Raw genomic sequence first — 23,972 nt, 5'->3', positions numbered from 1 at the left:
TTAGTAGTGTACAAATGAAAATCGTCCGGAAAACTGCGCTTGCTGTCATTTCGAGGGATCATGCAACATTTCACCTATTACCCATAAACAACATAGGTTCTCAATTACTAAAAAAGTTCTAAAAGATAATTTCAAATCAGAGTAAACATATTAACTTCCTTATATCCAGTCGAATTTGTCTATAGGTTACACAAAGCTGGTTCTTAAAACGTTTATATCAGGGAAAACATTGACTTTTAAAACATGTAGGGGAAACGAATTTCCTAACCATTCACATATAATATTCCGTATTTCTGATTTTTTGTTCGATAACGTAAATTATACGACTTTTTTTATGACTACGTGAACTTGTGCCATTTATTTTTGCTGGTCTTTAGGAAGACAATCTACAATTGTGCAGTGAACGGAGACATAACCTTATAATTTTGTTTGGAAACAAAAATAAATTCCCAATATATAAATATACATGTATGAGAGTTTTCCTTTAGTTACAAATGTAGCTCCATGTCTGATGGTGAAATAAAAATGAATGTCTCAGAAAGTGGTGAATTAGTTTCCATAAATGACAGATGACTCGGGCCAAGCTTAGTAACTTACAGTAAACAGACTACTGTAACACTGACGCACTCGTCGAAATGTTTAAAAGATTTGTGTTTATGACCAAAAATTTATATACAACTTCATTTATAAATTAATCTGAATTTCATAGCGCGTCGTCACAATAATGAAAGTTATAAAAAAAAATTATAACCAGCAGATCTATACTTCTTTAAAGAAAGTATTCTTGTACAAAATGGTATTTATTATAAAATGGCCCTAACTATAGAATAGATAGTTTACCACAGAAATCTTAAACGGAAGTTTCGACAATTTTAAACAGAAGAGATTTGAAATAAATTTAACTTTAAAAAAACACTGAAATAATTTTAATACCTCGAAGGTGTAAAGAATAAACCAACAATCTCAATCTTTAAAAGTGTCTTCATTGCACTAACCGACGAGTTCATGTCAGGCCCGTAGCCAGGAATTTCCAAGGGAGGGGGGAGGGTGGTCGTTGGACTTATGAACTCGACTCTAACAGTCACAATTTGAACAAAACGTTGACTTTAACAGTGCTTATCACATATTTGTTATGAATACCTTAGGTTTTGCATATGCAATAACCTCAAAATTGCCCGGGGCAAAAAAGAGTACATTGATATTGTGCCCTGATTCCAAATGACGTGACGTCATCGCGTCCTTTACGACACGTTTGTGATAAATTTGTAAGATTTTACCTTTTATGTTTCATTGAATTGTTATAATTGACCTTTTTTTTTCTCATTCTGCAGAACTTGAATATGTGATAAAAAGGTTATAACATGTCTTTTCCATATTGGCCCGGGAATCATCCCTCGACCCATATCGGTCCTCGGCTAAAGCCTCGAGGCCGATATGGGAGTCTCGGGATGATACCAGGGCCAATATGGAAAAGGGCATGTTATAATCTGACTTTAGCAGTGCTTATTTGATTTCAAGGGAGGGTTCGTCCGAATTGATCATTTCAACTCCTTTGTATTTCATAATATGTGTCATGAACAAAGACATATGTTCGATTGAATAATGATTTCCTCGTAACAAATGATAGAAATTTCGGAGATCCCGTATTTGATCCTTTACCGTTAAAATGAAAATGCCAATGACAGAAGTTGATTATAAAAAATGTTTTACTGTGTTAAAAAAACTTCGACTTAAACAATGAAAACTTACACGTTGGACATGAAATATTTTGTCGATGAAGAAAATTAAATTATGTCACTTCTGAAATAAGTTTGTCGATAACGTAACTTATTCTGACGGTAAAGAAACGCGAATTCGATCACTACTCTGTTACGGGCTGTAGAAGTTTCTAGATCTGTTCCAAACACGTAAAACAAAATTTATAATTTTTGGCTAAGAAAGTATTTCAATAGACTTGGGAAAATGTTCAGTTTGGAGATCATGTTATTTCCAAGTTGTTTCTTAGCGTTTTTACACTAAATGTGGATTTATCAGTTAAAAAAACTACTCTTGACTCTATTCATATGTGCCTTAGTACTAAAATACTGTAATATAAAAAAATAGTTTGAGGGTTTTTGAAATATTATGATTTTGTTTCTAGTCAATAACAAATAGGTAAATGTTTAGTGGAAACTAACTAAATAATTGTCAAACCTCAGAAGAAGTGACTTCTTTAAGTGTAAACATAAATTATCCTGATCAAATATGCCGAACAAGCATGAATATAAATGTAAAACCTGTATTATTCGACCCTAGAATACTTTGTGAAAAAAGACGCAATTACAGTATGAAGATTTTCAATACCCATTACACAGTTACAAATCAAGGTTAAGCATTGACGATTAAACAATACTAAAAGTGGAAGAATCAATTTTTTTTAAAATACCCCAAATTCAGTAATTTAATGCATGCATAAAATAGTATACGCTATAAAAGTTTTGGCTACTACATAGACATCTTCTTATTAACTGACTTCATATTCCTTCCAACTCTTGAACGCCATATTGATATGTGATTGCTACAAAGACATTATTATATCTGCTTAATTTTATTGAGTGTTCATTATTTACCAAATAGTGAAATTCAGAACTAATGGTAACTCCAAGTTGCAACAGTAGACAATGACGCAATATTGTGAGGAATATCATTTTCTTGTGTAAACTGTTCAATAAAAAGGTTTAGTGCTAGCCATTAAAAACTTTGTATTTTGCCTTTTTGAATCTTTTTCTTATAGGAGCTGCATTTTCATCTTCGTCTGGAATAATATCTGGCATATGTTTTTTGTCTTTATAATATTGCAGTATTTCTCCTATAGCTTCGGCTGATAATGCAGTAAATTTTCTGTCCATTTTTGAATATCTTTTCGTAACATCAGGCAAAGTCGTTTTCTCGTGAAATGCAGCATTAGATCGTGTACCATTCGATTTTCTATCTAAACTTTTATTGCTCCGTACAGTTGATGTTGATTTAAAACTGTCTCGTCTCTGTGTATTCTTTACTTGTATTTCTCTTGTCGTTGGTAATGGTTTTATCACTTCAGGTTGCTGATCAGAGTTATTGTTATTTAATACTTCAGGAACGACCATATTGTCGTTTAGATTTTCGTTCATCTTTATTTTCTTTGCGACGTGTTCTTTTTTCAAATTTTCTCTTTTAACTATTACCGAATCATGTTTTATAGTATTACCATTTGTATCCGAATTTAATGTGTCATCGGCAACAGCATTTGGAACACTGCTAATTTTTGATTTGACGTCATCGGCAAAGGTAGAGCTCGATGATTTTTTGGATGGTGGTTCTACATCATACTTATTTCCATTTTGTACATCTGTCATAAAACTAGTTTCCCTGTGTTTGATAGGAACGGCATTAACCGCTTTGACCTCGGGACTGTTTTCTACATCTTCTAGTGGTGTATCATTTCGGTTTATATCGCCTGACATTTCCAATGCAATTGGGCTGTTTGCAACACCATTATCCCTCGCTGACTTGTTCAAATCACTACTATTTCCAGCAACACTGTTTGATGTCGAAGCTTTGTTTTCTTCGTTTTCTTCCTGGTTTTCAAGAAGCTCATTTTCTTTTTTTCTTTCTTCGGCTTTTTTCTTTTTTAAATGTTTCCTACATCTATCACAAAAGTAAAGACCACAACATGTGCTGATTATAAGGACGAACAGTGGAAACACTAAATACATGGCTTTATTATTTGGATCATCATAGAACTTTTCGATCGCACTCCTTCCGTCATCTGACGAAGTATTATTGGTCGATCTCTTATGACGTAATAATACGTGGAGTAATGAATCTTTGTTATATAGTTCAGAGGGATTGTTTTCGATAAAAGATGCGTCAGCCATCATTGGAAAACATCTGACAAAACCTAAAAAGATATATAAATATAAACTAATTTTTCTACAACAAACAGTATTAGATAGTTAACAATTTATATTTGAATCGAAAATTAGAAGATACAGTGATTTAACTGACACTTATGATACTTAATTTGAATCGCAATTTGCATGGTTTCTTGAACAAAAATGCATCTTAGATACCAGGCTACCTTGTAATGTAAACTCGATGCCAAAGACTTTGGAAATAAGCTCATCAAATATACCATATAGTTTCGTTTTTTGCAAATTAATATCTGGTGCATCGAGGAACTTTTCTTAATTTACATTCACTAACGCTTAAAACAAAACAAAATAAAAGTCATGTAAGATTATTAATTTTAGGAACTATAGGAACAATATGGACTTAAAATTGATAACTTTGCCTGAATGAGATATAATCTTAGTTTTTGAATAATTTGAAATTTAATCAACGAATAATTGTAAGAAGGATATGTTATAAATCATACAAGCTGCGATACTTGACATCTGAGTTGAGGGTACTGCAGTTTTCTCAATAGTTATATTGCAATTTTCATGTTCGTATAGTTATATTAAAGTTAAAATTCAACTGATCGCCAGAGGATCATTTGATTCCATTTTTAACTAATCTTTAATGACGTTTTTAATACCTTCATCTGAAGTTTTTGTAGTCTTCAGTCATTTTATGATTTTTTTTAGATTTCAATTGATGGAACTTTAGCAATATTTGCAACTGCACGGAATGTTTCCGCTTCAAGTGTCACGCAGTCTGTGGCACAACATCAATATAACAAAAAGTCATTAAAAAAACTGATCACGCTTTTTAATATGTTGTCTAGCCAGACGCGTGTTGCTCAGTATTGTAACTTTTTGTGAATATTATAAATTCTTTAATGAATTTCAACGGTATTTTCAGTTTGCAAAATAGATGAATTATGTAGTCCTGTTGAATATCATTTGTAACGTATGCATCACATTAACTTCATGTGGTATTTTAATATCATAATTTCTACATCGTGTTAGCTTATTGGTTATGTCGATTCTGTAGACGAAACTTTTCCTGCTTATTTTATATGCAAACCCATTTAGATGCTTACATTTACTGTTAGTACATCATATAAAAAGTTGTGTTGCATATACAGATACTGTGGAATCCTTTCTGAGTATTGTCCAACATGATATATCATTGATAAGGTTTGTAAATTTGTTCACCACAAAATTACTCAAATTATTTAAAACAATGACAATTTGTTTCCTAAATCATAGATGGCCAGATTTGACTCATTTTATGAATTTTTAATTATATATTTCTGGTTTTTTTTTTAATTTTTTAATTGTTATATTTCAAATAACGAACCTGGTATCCTTGAATACTTTTTCTATAACAAAAAACAGAAGAAGAAAATATGGACAGTGTCCAGGTCAGAAGATGATGAAACAAAGCTTCAATTCATGATCAAAAAAAGAGGGACGAAAGATACCAAAGGGACAGTCAAACTCATAAATCTAAAACAAACTGACAACGCCATGGCTAAAAATGAAAAAGACAAACAAACCACAGCACACACGACCCAACATAGAAAACTAAAGAATAAACAACACGAACCCCACAAAAAAAACTAGGGGTGATCTCAGGTGCTCCGGAAGGGTAAGCAGATCCTGCTCCACATGCGGCACCCCTCGTGTTGCTTATGTGATAACAAATCCGGTAAATAGTCTAATTCGGCAAGAATATAGTAATAAATTAACTGTATTAAGGCTAATTGAAGGAAATCATTGTTTTTCTTTTTTTCGTCATGGTTAGTGAAGCGTTATTGTTTTAACTCCATTATAATAAAAACATTAAAATCGATGACATTTTATTAACCTGTAAATTACTTGACATAGAAATCGACGCAGATCGCCGTGAAATTTACAAATATCTACTTTCTCATTAACAAGTTACTGTCAGAAAAGATGCATTGTATCAGATTAATGCTCCCATATAAAAGTGATTTCAAGTAGAAATCGGACATTATTTTGAATTGATTAGTTGTTTTTGTTGCTTATTTTCATCAGTGAAGACATAAAGAAGGTCGCAATTATCAATTAATGACGTATTTTCTTGGAAATATACTTCTGTTTTTTTGCAAAACCTCTGGATTAAAATGATCTTATGGTATTTCATTGTTATAAATTATTCATTCTTGTATTCATATAAAGACACAAAAAATAAGTATTGTACTAAAACTTGTCATTTTTCAACAAAAAAAAAATGGTATTAACTTGTTTGCTATAAATCAATTATAGCAAAAAGTTAAAACAAAAAACCACCAGCAACAGCAGTATGAATACGATGAGAAACAAAATTTCATTCATTTAAACTGTTAAGTGAATGTAGGAATGATAGGCATAAAAGCGAACATCGAAAGAACAATTCATCAGGATATATGCTAACTCTGTGTTTCATTCAAATGACTTTGTTAGGGCATTAAATCGATATTTTTGGAGAAGTCTCAATTCGCTTGGATGTCAATATTCGTGCATTGTATATATTTAGATAAGACGAGATTAGAGGTTATACATTTGAAAATGCCTGTACCAAGTCAGGAATATGACAGTTCTTGTCCATTCGTTTTTGATGCGTTTTGTTATTTGATTTTGATATTTGATTATGGACTTTCCGAATTGATTTTCCTCTAAGTTCAGTATTTTTGTGATCTAACTTTTTAAAATCTAAAATTTTAGATTTTATTCAAATTAATTTAAAAAGTAAACATATTTTAGGTTATGTTTTATTGTTCCCTGGTATCTTCTTGTTTATTAACATTTCAACACACTAAAAACATTTTAATAATAAAAAACAAATACCACTGCAATCTAATACAGACAGACAGATGTTTAATAAAATATTCATGTTAACATGCTTCTATTATTACATGCAAAGAATAGTAGCAAAACATGAAAAGATGCAAAAACAAATAATGGCTAAAAATGTTGCAATTTATTGAGGACAATTGACAGGTAATTACTATGCAATTTAAATTTTAGATCCATAAATTATTCATATGTTTTATCAAACATGCTGATACAATATCATTAGATCTGAGATAATCATTTCATCTTTGGTCTCAGTGGGAACAATTTATTTATTGTCCAAACAATCACTCTTATTCTTGCAAGTGTTAGACGTATACAACATACGAAAATGATGTATTAAATTCTTTGATGTCATGATATAAATCGTTATGTAATTCACAGTCATCTTTGAAGATTTTAGACTTTTTTCAATTTAAATTATCATAATAGACAAAATATGATTTGCTTTAAAAACCGGTCTATGTTATAGATTATTAAGGGACTTTTCCTGGACTTCGTTCAACCTGCTCTTAATTCCAGGCTTTATATAACGTACTAAGTTAGTTCACGGATCGCGATTTTGCAGGTGAGTGTTCGTGTCATTAACAACATAATATTCAGATAGTTTCTGAATATTATACTTTGTAAACTTGGTTTAATCCGCGATTTTCCTCATAAGGAGATGCCTCCACCAAGTCCGGAATATGACAATTGTTTTCCATGTTTTGGGACTTTCCGTTTTGAATTTCCATTGGAGTTGGGTTTTTTTTTCTTAGTCAAACAAGAATTGTTAAGCTTTAAATTATAGTAGATTTGTGAATTAAATCCAATCTGTTTGCCCTGTTTACCAATGCGGCATGCAGAAGCTAATAGTCTCTAGATTCATACACAGAGTGACTATAGAAATACAAGCCATAATATTACAAAACCCCTTTGGTTCCTTTTAAAAAATACTACAAAAAAATCCTTGTAATGCCTTTCTCAATATTTGAGCATATGTGGCTTTGATAATTTGTTCTTTCCGTCGACTTTTATTAGTTCAGAAGTTTTCAATTTAATCAATTTGAATATCAGTTTTAAAGTCAAAAATAAAAACTCACAAATTTGATAATTGTGATTACAGAGGACCAAAAGAAAATTGTTTATTTGCATGACTTTCCTTAACCTTAGATAGAGATTCATTCTTGAGGAAATTGGCCCCCAAACGTCAACATTTTTATTTTTGGGGGTTAAAAACGTAGAATAAGAAAAAAAATCTAAAAGTAAGGAAGCTCTTAAAGTTACCGGCGATGTTTGTACGTATATATATTAAATTTATCAAAATCTTGGAACGATTGGTCAACTTCCATAGATAAAGAAAGGCAACAGTAGTATACCACTGTTCAAAACTCATAAATCTATGGACAAAAACAAAATCGGGGTAACAAAGTAAAAGTGAGGGAAACGCATTAATTATAAGAGGAGAACAACGACACAACATTAAAATGTAACACACACTGCAACGGACTAAGCATTAGGCAAAATCCGATGAGAATAACCAATATAACATCAAAACCAAATACATGAATTTGGGATAGAAAAGTACCGTGACACGTCTTATAGTAATGTAAATTCACACTCAAATATAGGAGAAAACAAACGACACAACGGAAACACAGCGTAAACATGTTACACACACAGAAACGAACAATGATATAACAATGGCCATTTTCCTGACTTGGTACAGGACATTTTTAAAGAAAAAATGGTGGGTTGAAATACTAGTCTTTTACACTGATTTTATTTACTTTTTTATTTGTTTTGAAATAGAACTTTGAGTCTTTTTTTCAGTGCGGCAAAATGCCTATGTACAAAGTATTTTACATCTGACTTATCGGCAACACTAGTCTTTTACACCGATTTCTTTCCTTTTTCTTTTTGTTATCAGTTATTTATTTTTTAATGAAGTCATTTTCATTCTATGCTACAAATTGCAGCAACGAAGAAGATAGTTACCTTTTTATAAGGTATTATGTTGTTGGTATTACATCAATAACATTTTAAGCATATGTCAAATGACGACCACGAATGTTTATCTTAGCTTTTTAACCCTACGATTAAATCGATTTAGCTAATAACGAATTTTATTTTTCTTCTCTCTGAAAATTGAAATAGTATTTTTTTTTTATCAATTATGACTTATATGTTTTATTTTAAAACTGTAATATTTCTCATCAATATTTAATTTTTAATTTATAGTGCATGTTATGCTTACTCCATTTAAACACCAGAACGTGTTATGTTGATGGATTTAAGATTTAACAAAATTCATTCCATCGGTATGGGTTCAGATTTCAGAGCCTTGGTAAAGTACACAATTGCACTTTCAATGACAATTTAAAGTGTTACAGAGAAAAATAAGAGACACCAGTATACAAAAGGATCAAATTTTTCCTGAAGTAAATTTCATCTAAAAACATTATGAATTTCAGGAAATACGCATGTTAATTTAATATAAATGACACGGCTCTTTTATTATTATATCGAAATAAAATAGCTCAAGGGAAAACGGTAGTATCTAATTTTCCCAGCATTAGGTTGGCCTTTTGTGTACCCAAGGCAGGAGCGCTGTGATTGGATGTAAGGGTACAATATATATATATATTTTTTTATTTATCTATGCATAACTGCAGTGTGTATATTTACAATATAAATTTTGAAACCTAATGAAATATTTTCTAGAGGATTATTCGAAAAGACTTGCAAAATTTCATAAATTTGGGGCAAAATGACGGTGGGCATGGATAACATAAACAAGCTCCGTTGGAAGTTGGTCATGATACTATTTGGTTTTAATTTTTAAAACACAATAATAAAGTACTAACACAACATAAAACTGTTTTATCCAGGTTTTTATCTTAAAAAGTGGTAAATTTAGAAAATGTTAATATTGTCGCCTATGGCAGAATAAATAGTACCGTTTTCCCTCAAGTTATTATCAATCGATATTCAATTCTCACTCGTTATGATACATATAGATATAACACTAATACTCACAAAACAAAACACTAAATACTATAAAAACTTTAAGTTCCATGACCGCTGCTATTTACTCTCTTCTTTTCATCAACTAAAAAGAAAACACAAATATTAATTTAAACATTAACAATCCTAGGTTTTTAAGCTACAACACCTTTAGTGTCTCCCTGTCAATCTCATTATACAGATTTTCAATGATTGAAAACATTTAAATCTGTGACAAAAATATCCATTCTAAATTGACGTAAAATACTGAATTTTAAACGAGAACTTTAAATACCAACTTCTTCCAAAAACAAATATGCTTTTGCGTCGCTGAAATACTACAAAATAAATACTCTAAACGAATAGTGCCTTTATAACTGCTGTTCGTTATACCACGACAAAGAACAACATACCGCACGTGTATATCCGACAGACAACTTTTAAAAGTGATGTGATAAGCTTTGATAGTGTTCTCATACATTGATATAAAGTAGCAGTTGTGTTTGGTCCGGCTTGTCGGATACAAGTAACATTTCGTAGCTGGTTAACATCTATATCAACTTGATCCTACATAATAAAAACACGCATACGCTCCACACCGTACACATACTGTCAAAATAGTCATATTGTCTGGAACAGCTATACAAATGGTTCCGAATATCAATTGGCATTTGCTTTGAATATGCGTACACTTGTTTTTGTCTTTCGTGCGTCGCTTTTGTGGTACATGAAAATAATCCGCCAGGGCTAGTAAGCGTTGATGTATGTTCAATTCTTGTCAGATTTTTATGAAAATTCATTCCAATCAAAACTACAGTATTGACATGCTAGAGACACATTGATTATATTGGACATTGCATTGTTAGCACCTTTACACATATATTTCCTGTCGATTTTTATGAAGTTTAAATCAAAGGCTGACATCAGCAAGGTCTTGGAAGAGTGCCGACAAACTGTTCTTACATAAAATATAAATATATGAAGAAAAAAAAACCTTTTTTTTAGCAATCTCATGCATGTCGAAATACATTGAAAAATGTTCATTTGATAGTAAATAGATTATTTTAAGTTATTGCCCGCAGGCAGAAAAAATATGTGGAACACTGTCCTTTATTCTAGTTAAGTAAGTGGCACATTGTCTTTTTTTTTCTAGTTTAGATAGTGAGTTGTTTTGGATTAATCAGTCTGAGTGATTTATTCTGAGAGTGACATGTTCATGATATAATTGAGATTAGGAAGGGTGGTGAAAAGCTTTATACTCTCTTTGTTGGCTGTACTTCTTTTTGGTTCAACCAGAATTCTAATTGCCGGTTTATTCTTTCATGAAACGTATTTCAAACAAATTTGTATTTGTCTTAAATTAAGTAACGTTAGTTTTGCAAAAACAATTTATTGGTATTTGAAAGTCAATAGAAAGAAAGTGGTAAATAATGCTTTCTGCTTATCACAGCATCCAAAACTTAGCTGTTTTATTTATGAAATTTAGTTACAATCATTGCAATGATTACAATGAATCTATTTGGTAATCTACCAAACACTGATCGGTGAAGATGCAAGTTTTTAACAAACTATCATCATGTGAATTTGCATATTAACTGTTATTAGAATATAGGTGATAACAATTTTTAAAAATCAATCGGGTCCAGGACCAATCCAGTATATCGTAAAATGAAAAATATATAGTACTGCATTTATTTCCATATTTTTCTAGAAATTCACAATTGCATGTTTGTAGTATGATTATTGTGTGTACCAAAAAAAAGGTGTTTCGGTTATAGTCATGTAGACCTAGGCTTATCCTCATCAGGTATCCCTAGCCTATTTGTTTCCTCCTTTGTAATATGTAGAATAGTTCAAATTTGATTTCTTTTATGGGGATACGACACCTGTTCATACGTTTTAGTTCGTTTCTTTCTTTTTTGTTTTTATCTGTTTTTTTTTGTTATTTATTTCTCTCTTTATTTTATCAGTTCCTTAATCTTATTGAGTGTGATATTTTGATCTTGTATTTGATTTTATATGATCATATTATTTTCCATTTTAGAATTCGTTAAATATTCTTTTAGATTTTTATGTCTTTTGTACGCAGTAATCGGTGGTTTTGGAAACATAGTTTTAGTATTTCTGTTTTGTTTGATTAGGTGCCAATGTTTCCTTAAAGCTCTACCGATTCCTGTAAATGCTGGGCTAATTCTTGTTTCAAAAACGAGTGGTGGAGCCGCTTTCTTATTTTTATAATTGTATTTCAAAGTTTGTTTCCTTTCTCGTTTTGTTGTATTAGTTATACTATTGTCAATCTCATTTTCGTAATGTCCTCTTTTAAGAAGTTTAGACTTAAAAAGTTGGACTTCTTTATTGAAGTCTTTCAGGTTATTGCAAGATCTTCTAAAACGAATAATTTCTGCAGTAATGAATCCTTTAATTACGGATGTAGGGTGGGTTGATGTTCGTTCCAGGTATTGGAAATTATCAGTTGGTTTCCAAAATAGTTTGACGTCTAAAATTTGCATTTTTTCCCATCGTTCAACTTTGAAGACAGTTATGTATAGAAACTGTATACTTTCTGATGATATCTCATGTGTAAATTTACTTAATGGGTGTATAGTATTAGCGATGTTGAAGATTATCTTCATAAGATTATCTTCACTGGAATCAAATAGGACAAAGCCATCGTCCCGATAAATTGATAAATGAGTGATATTGTTTTTAAACGGAAATATTAGAATATAGGTGATAACAAACTTTTGACACGCAAAATGTTTACTATTTCATTCTTTTCATTTTATTGTAAAAATATTAACTTTTAAAACTCAATAAAAAGAGTTGGATAAATGTTTGTTTAAAAGTAGCCCATATTGTCCAAATGCATATATATGGTCCAGTTTGTTCTAGACCGTATTAGAATACTCATATGGTCCGACTGTACGCGTTCGGTCCAAATACTCATATGGTCTTGAACATACCCTTTGCTATTAATCCTACAGTACCTGATCAAACTCATTTACAGTTTTTACAGATGGGCAACACATTTCTCTCTCTCTCTCTCTCTCTCTCTCTCTCTCTCTCTCTCTCTCTCTCTCTCTCTCTCTCAATAATAAATAAAGAAACATTTTTAGATACTAGCGTAAGACCTTTTTACAACACCAATACATTTTACACGGTTACACGGTTTTGAAAAGCAAGTCAAAAATATGACAGTTGTTTTCCATTCGTTTGATGTTTTAGCTTTTGATGTTGATATTTGATAAAGGACTTTCGTTTTGAATTTTCCATGGAGTTTGGTATTTTTTGTTATTCTATTTTTTTTTTTCATAGGTAAATTTAATTTCAGTTTCAACACGACAACATGATGTTGGAATGATCAACATGTTTTTAATGAAGTTTTACATTTAAATCAATCAAAGTTTATTGTTTAAATGTTCTGATCTGATCAATATGTATACCAATTAGCGAGACATTTGTGTATCGAATAGATTTTTTTTTTAATATCGAAACTATGAACTAGTTCTCTCGCATTTCCTTTGTCAATGAACCAGTCAGTATTCAATTTAATAAGATCAAAATTTATATTTCTAAATTAAAAATTAAATTTATATTAATTAAAAGCACATGTAACATGTGTAAATAATCATCAAATATAATACGTTATAGTACAGTTATGAACTGACAATACTGTATTGTATTCAAATCCAGTTATACCTTATTGCGTGATTTTTAGGTTTGTGTTAAGAAAATATACTTAACCAACGTGAAGCATAGATCAACAATTTAACTATCATATCATCACGATCTACATTTTGATTTTAACCATTTGTCCTGTTTTTATTGAGATTTAAGCCGTATTTCGGTTTATAAATGATCCTGTGGGAAATTTGTGATTATTTGAATTCATCTAAAGTGCGTTATTATTTAGTTATTGTCTTTTTATTGATGTTTAAATGTATCATTTTCAATACATGTATTGTCTGTGGAAATTATCTGTATAATTCTACATTTTTAATCTGTTCTGTAGTTGATTAAAAGAGTTGGCTTTAGTTATTAATTCAGTCTTTCCAATATTTCGTCCTAGTCTTCAAACTTTTATTTAATTTCTTGATAAAAGGAAAGGGGAGGTGCCATCTTTTATTTTATATGTTCATAATTATAAATTGACTGTAAACAAAATTTGGAATTTTAGAAATACTAAGGCTTTTCTACCTCAAGAATAGATTACATTAGCTGCAAAACTTTTAGGAATTTCGGTTCTCAATGCTCTTCAACTTCGTACTTTATTTGGCCTTTAAACATTTTTTGATTCGAGCGTCACTGATGAGGGTATTGTAGACGAAACGCGCGTCTGGCGTAAATTATAAATTTTTAGTCTTGGTATCTATGATGAGTTTATTTACAACCACTGGGTCGATGCCACTGCTGGTGGAGATTTATTTTCCCGAGGGCATCACAAACCCAGTAGTCAGTACTTCTGTTTTGACTTGAGTTGTCATTGATATGTTCATAATTATAAATTTACTGTAAACACAATTTGGAATTTTAGAAATGCTAAGGCTTTTTTACCTCAGGAATAGATTACCTTAGCTGTATTTGGCAAAATTTTAGGAATTTTGGTCCTCAATGCTCTTAAACTTCGTGCTTTGTTTTGGCCTTTTACACATTTTTCGTCACTGATGAGTCTTTTGTAGACGAAAAGCGCGTCTGGCGTAAATATAAAATTGTAATCCTGGTATCTATGAAGAGTTTATTTTCATATTTAGTGATTTGCTTCTTTATGATAAAGTAAATTGTGTTAAAGATAAAGGCAACAGTAGTATACCGCTGTTCAAAACTCATAAATCCATGGACAAATAACAAAATAGGGGTAACAAACTAAAACTGAAGGAAACGCATTATATATAAGAGAACAACGACACAACATTAAAATGTAACACACACACACAGAAACGGACTAAGCATTAGACAAAATACTTAGAGAATAACAAATGTAACATCAAAACTAGATACATGAATTTGGGATAGATAAGTTCCGTGACACGTCTTATAGAAATGTAAATTCACACTCAAAAATAAGAGAAAACAAACGACACAACGGAAACAAAACGTTAAAATGTAATACACACAGAAACGAACTATAATATAACATTGGCCATATTCCTGACTTGGTACAGGACATTTTTAAAGGAAAAAATGGTGAACAATATATGTTATCAGAAAATATTCGGTATGAAGTCTAGATTGATGTTTTGACTAACAGCAGTTTCATTCAGAGTTTATAATTAGTTCTCTGCATGTTTCAAAACTACTCATGTTAAAAAATATATATATCATTTGATTTTAGTAGATATTTTTTAATTGTTTTAAACTTAAACTATTTATTAATCCCGTTTAAATCATTTGTGATCATAATGAAACATACTGAAATAGAAGCGAAAGATACCAAAGGGACATTCAAACTAATAAGTCGAAAATAAACTGACAACGCCATGGCTAAAAAACGAAAAAGAAAAACAATCAACAGAGCACAAAACAAACATGGAACACGAAAGAATGATCAACACGAAACACATCAAAAACTGGGATTAATTGCAGGTGCTCCGGAAGTACAACCCCGGTGATATGTCTAATTCGGTAGATCACTTTTGGGATAGTGGCCGAGATTGCACTTATGACAATTGGAAAATATCCGTCGTCAACTGTGAAACAGATATTTTAGAACGATCAACCAACGGGTGAGGACACCCGTAAAATGTGATATTGTTTTCTCTATTAAAGAAGGATCTTGTAGCGGGTTTTTTTACTTGTTATATAATGGCGTTTCAGGGTCTGTTTTGGAATTTGCTCGATTTGGTCGATACGGCCATTCCACAAGGCGGAATTCGTTTGCTTGGAGAGGAAAAATACACGAGCCTTCATAATTGATATGTTGCGTTGTTATGCCAAAAGCTAACTGTAATTTTAAGAAGTTAATTGACATATGATTTCTTCATATTTTCTCGTGACGTAATAAAAAAGAGTAACTCCGACTGTCAGATGTAATATAAGTGTTTCACGAAATATTCTCTTTGGTATGTTTGACATTGAAGCTTTGTTGTTTAAACTAGGTTTCAGAGTTGATATTCTCAAGGTATAATTTTGTTGACTTGTAGTTTGGGTTTTTTTTTTTCGTTTTTTTTTTCGCAATTCTTTTTTGTATACATTTTCGTTGATGTATTTGGTGTTGTCCGATTCTTTTTGACTTATGAGTTATATCCATTTGGTATTTTTCGACTCTCTTTTATTGTGGTGCACAATGCGTTAATAATCGTTTGGGCAATATTCGGTAGTTACTTCTGTATTCGGATTAAAAACTCACTTTTTGATTTATTAAAAAGATTTCATTTTCGTTATGTTTAACAGGAAATTGAAACAAATTATTAATTCAAAGCGGAAACAAATAATTAATTCAAAGCGATTTTTTATCTTCGCAAACTGAAAGTTTATATTTCATGCCTTAAATATATATTTCATTTTCACAAAAGTGTATTTGAACTATTCCGAGAATTATGAATTGAATATTATGATGATTATACTTTTTTTAATTAATCAGCATAAAACCTTAAAACCATGGGAAATGGTACGGTAGATTTAATTTTTCCTGTTATAAATTCACACCAGAAATTTGAAGAATTTAAATTCCATCGGGTTTACTAAAACAATTGTATGATTCTCCGTAAAACAAGATAGATTGATAAAATAACAATGAAAAAAAAAACCACCAAAAACAATAGATAGTTCACTGTGTCAATCCACCTTTTTCTACATTTGAAAATGCCTGTACCAAGTCAGGAATATGACAATTGCTGTCTATTCGTTTGATGTGTTTTGTCATTTGATTAAGGACTTTACGTTTTAATTTTTCTTCGTAGATCAGTATTTTGTGATTTTACTTTTTTTTGTCAACTGTGTATTTTTTTCTTTCATTTACATATGAATCAACAATGTAAACATGATTTGAAACTTGGTTATTTTTTCGTGTAATTTCTATCTACATTAATTTGGATTAACTTTTCTCGTGCCTACACTTGCAATATTTACAGAGATACGTACTCTGCACCACTTTCGAACTTTTCCGACATTGATTAAACAAGAAAGGTATTTGAGCCTGTCCATTACGAATATGACAACCTTATTTCATCCACTGGGACATATACTGTTTCAAAATTTGTTAGGAAACTATTAACCTACCCGATGGTTTGATTTTGAGTCATTGCATGTACAAAATCTAATCAATATCATATTTCCCATTAATCTGTATCACATACCAAATGTATGTCACAATTAATCTTAAATGATATTCTCCACTTTAAAAGGGGAAAACCAATTCATAATTCATTATCATTGATATATTCATCAATTTACTAATGATGTTTAAGAATTTTAAAGATGAAATAATAAACATCATTCTTTTACTTCAAACCTTCTAACCGAAAAAAAAAGATAGATGCAATTCTCATACTGTAAAAATAGAAGACCAATAATCAATATGTGTTTCATAGATTCGAAAGTTTACACAAGTAATTTCGTGAGAAACTTTATTTGATTGAATGAACTTACGGACTTTTACAAGAAGAAGCTTTACGAGTTGTATTGTACCGAACAAGTGTTATAGTAGGTAACAAAATGACAAGTTTGTTTCTGACGTGTTACAAATTCATAACGGTATAAATTTACATTTGCTACATATACATATGAATTAGAATAGTTAAAGATGTTTAATTTTAGAACGCAAAGAACAGTTGTATATATATAAGTTTATGAATAGTATTGACTGATTTGTAAATAGAACATTTGATTCCAATATCAAACTGGTAACGGACCTACTACATATTGGTATATAAATCCAATAACAAAACAACTTATCCATAAAATTGTTTAAAAGGCTGGTTGTTTTTCAGTCTTTTCTTTTTTTTTTTTTTTTTTTTTTTTTCCCCATGGCGTTGTCCTATTTTTTAAGTCGACTTATGAGGTTGAATGTCCCTTTTGGTATCGTTTGCCTCTCTTATCAATTACAAAAACAAAAACTAGTAGTGACTCAATATTGTTGCCTTTTCAATTTTCTTTTCCACTTTTATCATTATTGAAGCAACTGATGTATATTGTACTTTTATCTTAAAGAATATTTTGTTCAACATTAAAAACGTATTTATGGACAAACATTAAACCAGCGCTTTCAAACTAAATAACAGAATCATAATTTTACCTTAATATTAACTGGGGGTCGAGCAACAGAATTAAGTAAATATTGGTATTGCTTTCATTTTCCTACGTGTGCATTTAAAGAAGCAGATTGAATTTGTCACTGACACTGTAATGCATTAAAAACTCATTAAGGTTTTATTAGTCATATGTAAATATCATTCCGTTACGAATCAGGAAAAAAATATAGTTTGTAATGTTATCCTGGCTGTTACTGTAACAATTGTCGATGAAAATATAAAAACAACACGGTTTATAAGTTAATATTTTATATGCACTTCTTATTCGGTTGAAAGTATTGGATATAACAAAACTATGTTTGTTTGAAATGAATCATTGTTTTACATCTGAACTACTATCTTATTATAAATAAAAATGTATTTGTTATCATGCTATTTATATTTTCTAAAGATAATCTTTTTGACACATTCGGTTTATAAGCTGTAAATTTTTTTTTTTTTTTTTTTTTTTTTTTTTTGGCTTTTCAAATAGCATCCAGAAAATTTATTACCGTCAATATAATTACGATTAGCAAATAACCTCCGCAAATTATACATAATAATAACGACAAATAAAATTTAATTTTGTATTGGGAGAAAAGATTGAAGATATCGCACATTTTCTTACAGAGTATAAACTATGTTTAAAGTAACTCTGCTGTAGTTTTCTCCGATTTTGAATAAGTTTTGTGTTGCCTTTTTTAATTTTCTAGTTTTTTTGTTGTGGAATTATCGTTTTCTGTTCGTCTGTTTTCTTTTGCCGTCGTATAGTCTGTTTTCGTCTTCACAAATTTTTGACTCATTGTGAGGATTTTGAAAATCATTGCGGTAATCATGCGTTTAACGAACATAACACTGACACGTTAAGGTCGACAGAACATTTGTCACTGATGTATTGATTGGTAAGTGTATCATACCATTAGGAGGAATTGATATCGTATATATATTATTTTTTAGAAAATAACACACATGCAAAAACATAGCGTAACTTTTCATGATGAAGAAAATTCTATTCAATCACTCGCTTAAAAAAGGTGCGAAGAATAAATATTAAATCCCGTCTCCTCTACATTAGCAAAATTTATAAAATAGTTTGTATTTCTTATTATGTCAATTTGAAATTTCAAAGTTTATGTTTATATACTATTATTATATTTCTAATTTTTATAAACAACACAGGCAATATAATAAAATTTAAAAAAAAAAAAAGTAGGTGACAGTTTGCTTTTACGATAACATAGTTTACTGGTAAAAGTTCCAGGTCAGGTTCCAGTTCACATTATAGCAGCTTGAAGTTGTTCTGCTTTTGCGTATTTCGTTCAACATTTCTTTTCGTGAATTGTAAAAATGATAGAAACAATCAACAGACATCATGGCACCTTTACAAATTTCCTTTCCAATATCCCGAGCTACATTTAAGTGTTATATGACACATGAAAACGCGTGGTGCTGTTATTACCGCAATGACTAGATGCTAAATTTAAAAAAAAGAAAGAGATTTGAGACAATATGATGACATTATTGACGCATGCAAGTGATTTAAGGAAGTAATTTACAATGTTTGATCGTGATATGCATGTTTTGTTGGAATGATATTTAATTAAAAATGAAAGCAAATAACTTTAAGTGTAATCTTTCTAATGTCACATTTCCGTAGTGTGTCTATTCCATTTGGAAAGTAATTCATTCATTTTCGGATCAAAAGGGAAAAGGTTCAATTTAAATTTGCTGATACATATCTAATACTATGATAAGGTTACTAAGGAAAAACCGATGTAACATATCTAAGCCAGTGTACAGTGTTATAGTTAAGTGCAGATGTCTCGTAGTTTACAATTATCACAGATTTTCAGGACTGTAGCTGACATGATATCACATATATTTAACCTTATGCATTTATAGTTGGTATCGAATATGTTTCACTAAGTAATATTACATGTAAAGTAGACCCAGAAAGCAAGAACAGTAATGTTCGTCGTATAATATTTACGAATGTAGTATTATGAATGTGTGGCCAATGGGTCGTCGTATTTTCCTGGTCACTAATACGTGAGAGCAACTTAACAATAAAAGATAATAAAGTGCAATATCTTAGTAAATTCGGTACAAATTTAAAGTTACTTAAGCTAGCCAAACAATGTTTTATAGTTGCAATATTTAACAGCTTAATGTATCAAATCAAGGGCTACAGTAGTATACTGGTGTTCAAAAGTCATTAATTGATTGAGAAAAAAAATCCGTGTTACAAACCAAAACCGAAAGAAACAATAAATAAACAAAATGACTTGGCAAAATATCAAACAAACTACAAAAATTAACAATATCATAGTACCACTCTTTCATAATGTCTAGTTTTAATTTCTTTTATTTTTATATCGATGCAGCACTTCTTTCCAATAATCAACAGCATATATGGGGATTTACTTTTGTCTTTAAAAAAAACTCATCACTCAAAGTATTTCGCCTTGGAACTTTACTCAATAACAAATGAAAAGCACCACCGTAAACAAATTGATTGAAATGAGTCCAAATGTTAGCACTTCATTTCTGAAGTCATGAACATCAAATTTTGTGAGCATTTTATTTTTTGTGAAAACATATTTCGTGTGTATTCTTTTACCTACAACTTAAACAATGCCTGTGATTGTCAATTTTTAAAACTAATTAATATAAAATAAATATTTACCTATGTTTCTACTTTTGCGATTGTAACTTACATTGTGACAATAAAATGTCGATGACAAACGAAGATTAATCTGTTAACTCTTCATAAATTTCAAGGTTTTACCAAGTCAGGAAAATGACCATTGTTCTATCATAGTTCTTTATGTGTGTGTAACATTTTTACGTTGTGTTTCCGTTGTGTCGTTTGTTTATCCTATATTTGAGTGTGAATTCACATTACTATAAGACGTGTCACGGTACTTTTCTATCCCAAATTCATGTATTTGGTTTTGATGTTATATTGGTTTTTCTCATTGAATTTTGTCTAATGCTTAGTCCGTTGCTATGTGTGTTACATTTCAATGTTGTGTCGTTGTTCTCCTCTTATATTTAATGCATTTCCCTCAGTTTTAGTTTGTTACCCCGATTTTGTTTTTTCTCCATAGTTTTACGAGTTATGAACAGCGGTATACTACTGTTGTCTTTATTTGCTTTCAAATTAATAGATTGCTACAAATCTGTAGCTACACAGGACATTGTGATACCAATATACTTATGGTATGATGGGTGCGTTGCTTATGTTGTTAAAGTTTTGAAAATGATAAATAAGGTCTTCATAGTTTTCTACCAATAAATATTAATTAAACAAACTATTATTATATATAACAAAATTTATCTGAAATGCCTATAAATAGAACTACAAGGTAAAGCTTGAAATCCACCAGATACATTCTGCAGCCAAACTATAAAATGAGTTGGCGGCTCAATTATAAAATCCTTTACTAACTTAAAAATGTAAGTCAACTCATGATATTGTAACTCATGCCATTGTAATACATGTGCTTTAGTGTGTTTTTAAGTTTTATGTCACAACTTGAGGCCTATAGAAGAGCAGCTTATATTATACTTTCATTAGAATTTGTGTTAAACTTGAGTTACTGTTTTTGTAATTAATGCTCAATTTGCTTTCGTATGTTATATTACGGCTTTCCTGCTTTGTAGTCGTACTGTTTATAACTTTTAACTACATTCACAGTATTTGTCTAAACCCCTAAAAGAGTTTATGTTCATGTAACCAGAGAAATCAAAATAAGAAGATTTTGTGTGACTGCCAATGTCTTATTTCCAAGGCATATGAATTGAAGTGAACTTTATATTAGCCATAACCAGATATACTCATATTAACATCCAAGTCAGTGCCATTCTCCTTCCCTTTGTTCGACAATTTATATAAAATTATTATTTGGAAATACATTCTTTTACATTTAATATATCCAATGCACTAGTCAAAATAGTACTTATATACTGAAAGAAAAAAGTCTTAAACAGAAAAATACAAACACTTGTTTAGTGCAGAATGGGATTATGAACTTCAGTACTCGTGATATCATACAATGCTTAATAAAAAGTCGCTTTGGTTTCTTTTGATCTGTAATTAAGTAGCTGTAGTTGAAGCCCTTTGAGTCGCAGTGTTTGCCAGTATGAAATACGTTGTGAATGTTAAACTTCGTTGTAATATTACTACATCGTGGTAAAAAATGATTCATCGTCTTCTGCATAGTTTATTGATGGCAAATTTAGTTTAATGTAGGCAAAAGGACAAGAGCGGTACTAATTTTTAAACTGATAATTACAAAATTATAATAGAAATAAAATAGAACATAGTTTTATTCGATCCGTTTATGGACAATTGGAATTCAAATGTTTCCAAACAGTGTTACTTTACTAACTGTAAATAAATTCCTCATATATACCTGGCTAAAAATCTGATACGCCAGGCACGCATTGCGTCTACAAAGGACTCGTATCAAACACTAAGTGCTACTTTGACAATTCTGTGCAATTCTCTACTTCGATATATTACAATTACAAGGAAAATGTATAAGTAGACCATTATTGTTTATTTCATTATATTTTGGAAATAGTCTGATTTCTGTGGAAAAACCTTGAAAAAAGACAATAATAAAAAGAGATCAATGATATCAAAGTAAACATTCCATTTGTTAATTAAAAGTATATATACTTACAAATATTGGACAATTTATTCACTGTTATGTTATATCCATCAGTATCAAAGTCTCATTCTGGATGACTAGATTTATTGTGGTAGATATAATCCCAGGAAATCCAGGTAAAGTTGTTATACTTGTTTCCACAGTGACATCTCGAATGACGGTATTAATTATAAATGATGTCAATTTATAATGACAATTAACACCGTTTGAACATCGAAAAATTTGTTTTACTGAAAAATTTATATATCCATTAAGATGCAAATTGAAAAGAATAATTATTCAACGATGCGATGTGGTCTTTTGTCATAACTAAAAATATTTTTCTATGATTTAAAGGTGCAAACAAAGGGATGATATAGGTACATCAATGACATTAATTTTTCATTTTTCATTTTTAATCTTTTTATCTATCATCTTTTATCCTGTAAGAATTTTTACGAGATGACATTAAGAAGATACTTTAATTTTTAATGAACATTTGTGGGGTGCATGTTGTAAAAATTAATAAATAAAGTAGCCAGTTTGACGTTACAATACATAAAAGAAAATTACAAAGATCCTGAGTATCAAAAATACAATTCACATAAAATATAGTGTATAAATAAATAGAACTAAGACCGCTTAAATTTACAGAGCCTGTCGGAATATACCAAAACCCCTCTAAAATGCAGAACCGAGAGGACTATAACTCTCTCTAAAATCTACTACGCATGACGGAATATAACAAAAATCCTTTCGAATCTACATCGCGTGTCGGAATATTAAAAAAAAACCTCTAAAATCAAGAGTAGGCAGAAATATAACAAAAACCCTCCCTAAAACCTTCTACGCATGAAGTAATCAAACGAAAATCCTTTAGAATCTACAGAGCGTGTCGAAATATACCAAAAAACCTCTAAAATCAAGAGCCGGCAGAAATAAAACAAAAGCCCTCCCTAAAAACAACTACGAATAAAATAATACAAATAAAACTCCTTTAGAATCTACACAGCATGTCGAAATATAACAAAAGACCTCTAAAATCTAGAGCCGGGAGGAAAACATGCATAATCTCTAAAATCTACGATGCATAAAGGAATATAACAAAGAATCTACAAAGCATATATGAATATAACTAGAATTATCTATTCGTTTGATGTGTTTGAGCTTTTGATTTTGCCATTTGATTAGGGCCTTTCCTTTTTGTATTTTTGTTGAAGTTCGGTATTTTTGTGATTTTACTTTTAAGAACCTATAAAGCATATGCAAATTTAACCAAGATCATTTAGAATCTACAGAGCCTGAAAGAATATACTAAAGATTCTCTACAAAGCATG

General features: G+C 30.4%; 1 protein-coding gene across 1 annotated transcript; it reads right to left on the bottom strand.

Moving 5' to 3' along the window:
- Nucleotides 1-1,884: 1,884 nt before the first annotated feature.
- LOC143067686 (uncharacterized) lies at nucleotides 1,885-22,797 on the bottom strand. The gene is made up of 3 exons (XM_076241142.1): nucleotides 22,669-22,797; nucleotides 9,783-9,855; nucleotides 1,885-3,919 (listed from the first exon to the last, which is right to left on the bottom strand). The coding sequence occupies exons 2-3, from the start codon at nucleotides 9,820-9,822 to the stop codon at nucleotides 2,724-2,726; spliced, it is 1,236 nt and encodes a 411-aa protein (XP_076097257.1). The 5' UTR covers nucleotides 9,823-9,855; nucleotides 22,669-22,797; the 3' UTR covers nucleotides 1,885-2,723.
- Nucleotides 22,798-23,972: the final 1,175 nt, after the last annotated feature.

The sequence above is a fragment of the Mytilus galloprovincialis genome, chromosome 3 (assembly GCF_965363235.1).
Source record: "Mytilus galloprovincialis chromosome 3, xbMytGall1.hap1.1, whole genome shotgun sequence".
NCBI classification, from domain to species: Eukaryota; Metazoa; Mollusca; class Bivalvia; order Mytilida; family Mytilidae; genus Mytilus; species Mytilus galloprovincialis.
This window is presented reverse-complemented; position numbering and strand designations above follow the sequence as displayed.

What these genes read in the sequence shown, in the direction of transcription:
- LOC143067686 (XM_076241142.1), bottom strand. Translation starts at nt 9,822, where the DNA reads ATGGAACTTAAAGTTTTTATAGTATTTAGTGTTTTGTTTT. An exon ending in AGTATTTAGTGTTTTGTTTT is followed by an intron (nt 3,920 to 9,782) that starts GTGAGTATTAGT and finishes ATATCTTTTTAG; the next exon opens with GTTTTGTCAGATGTTTTCCA.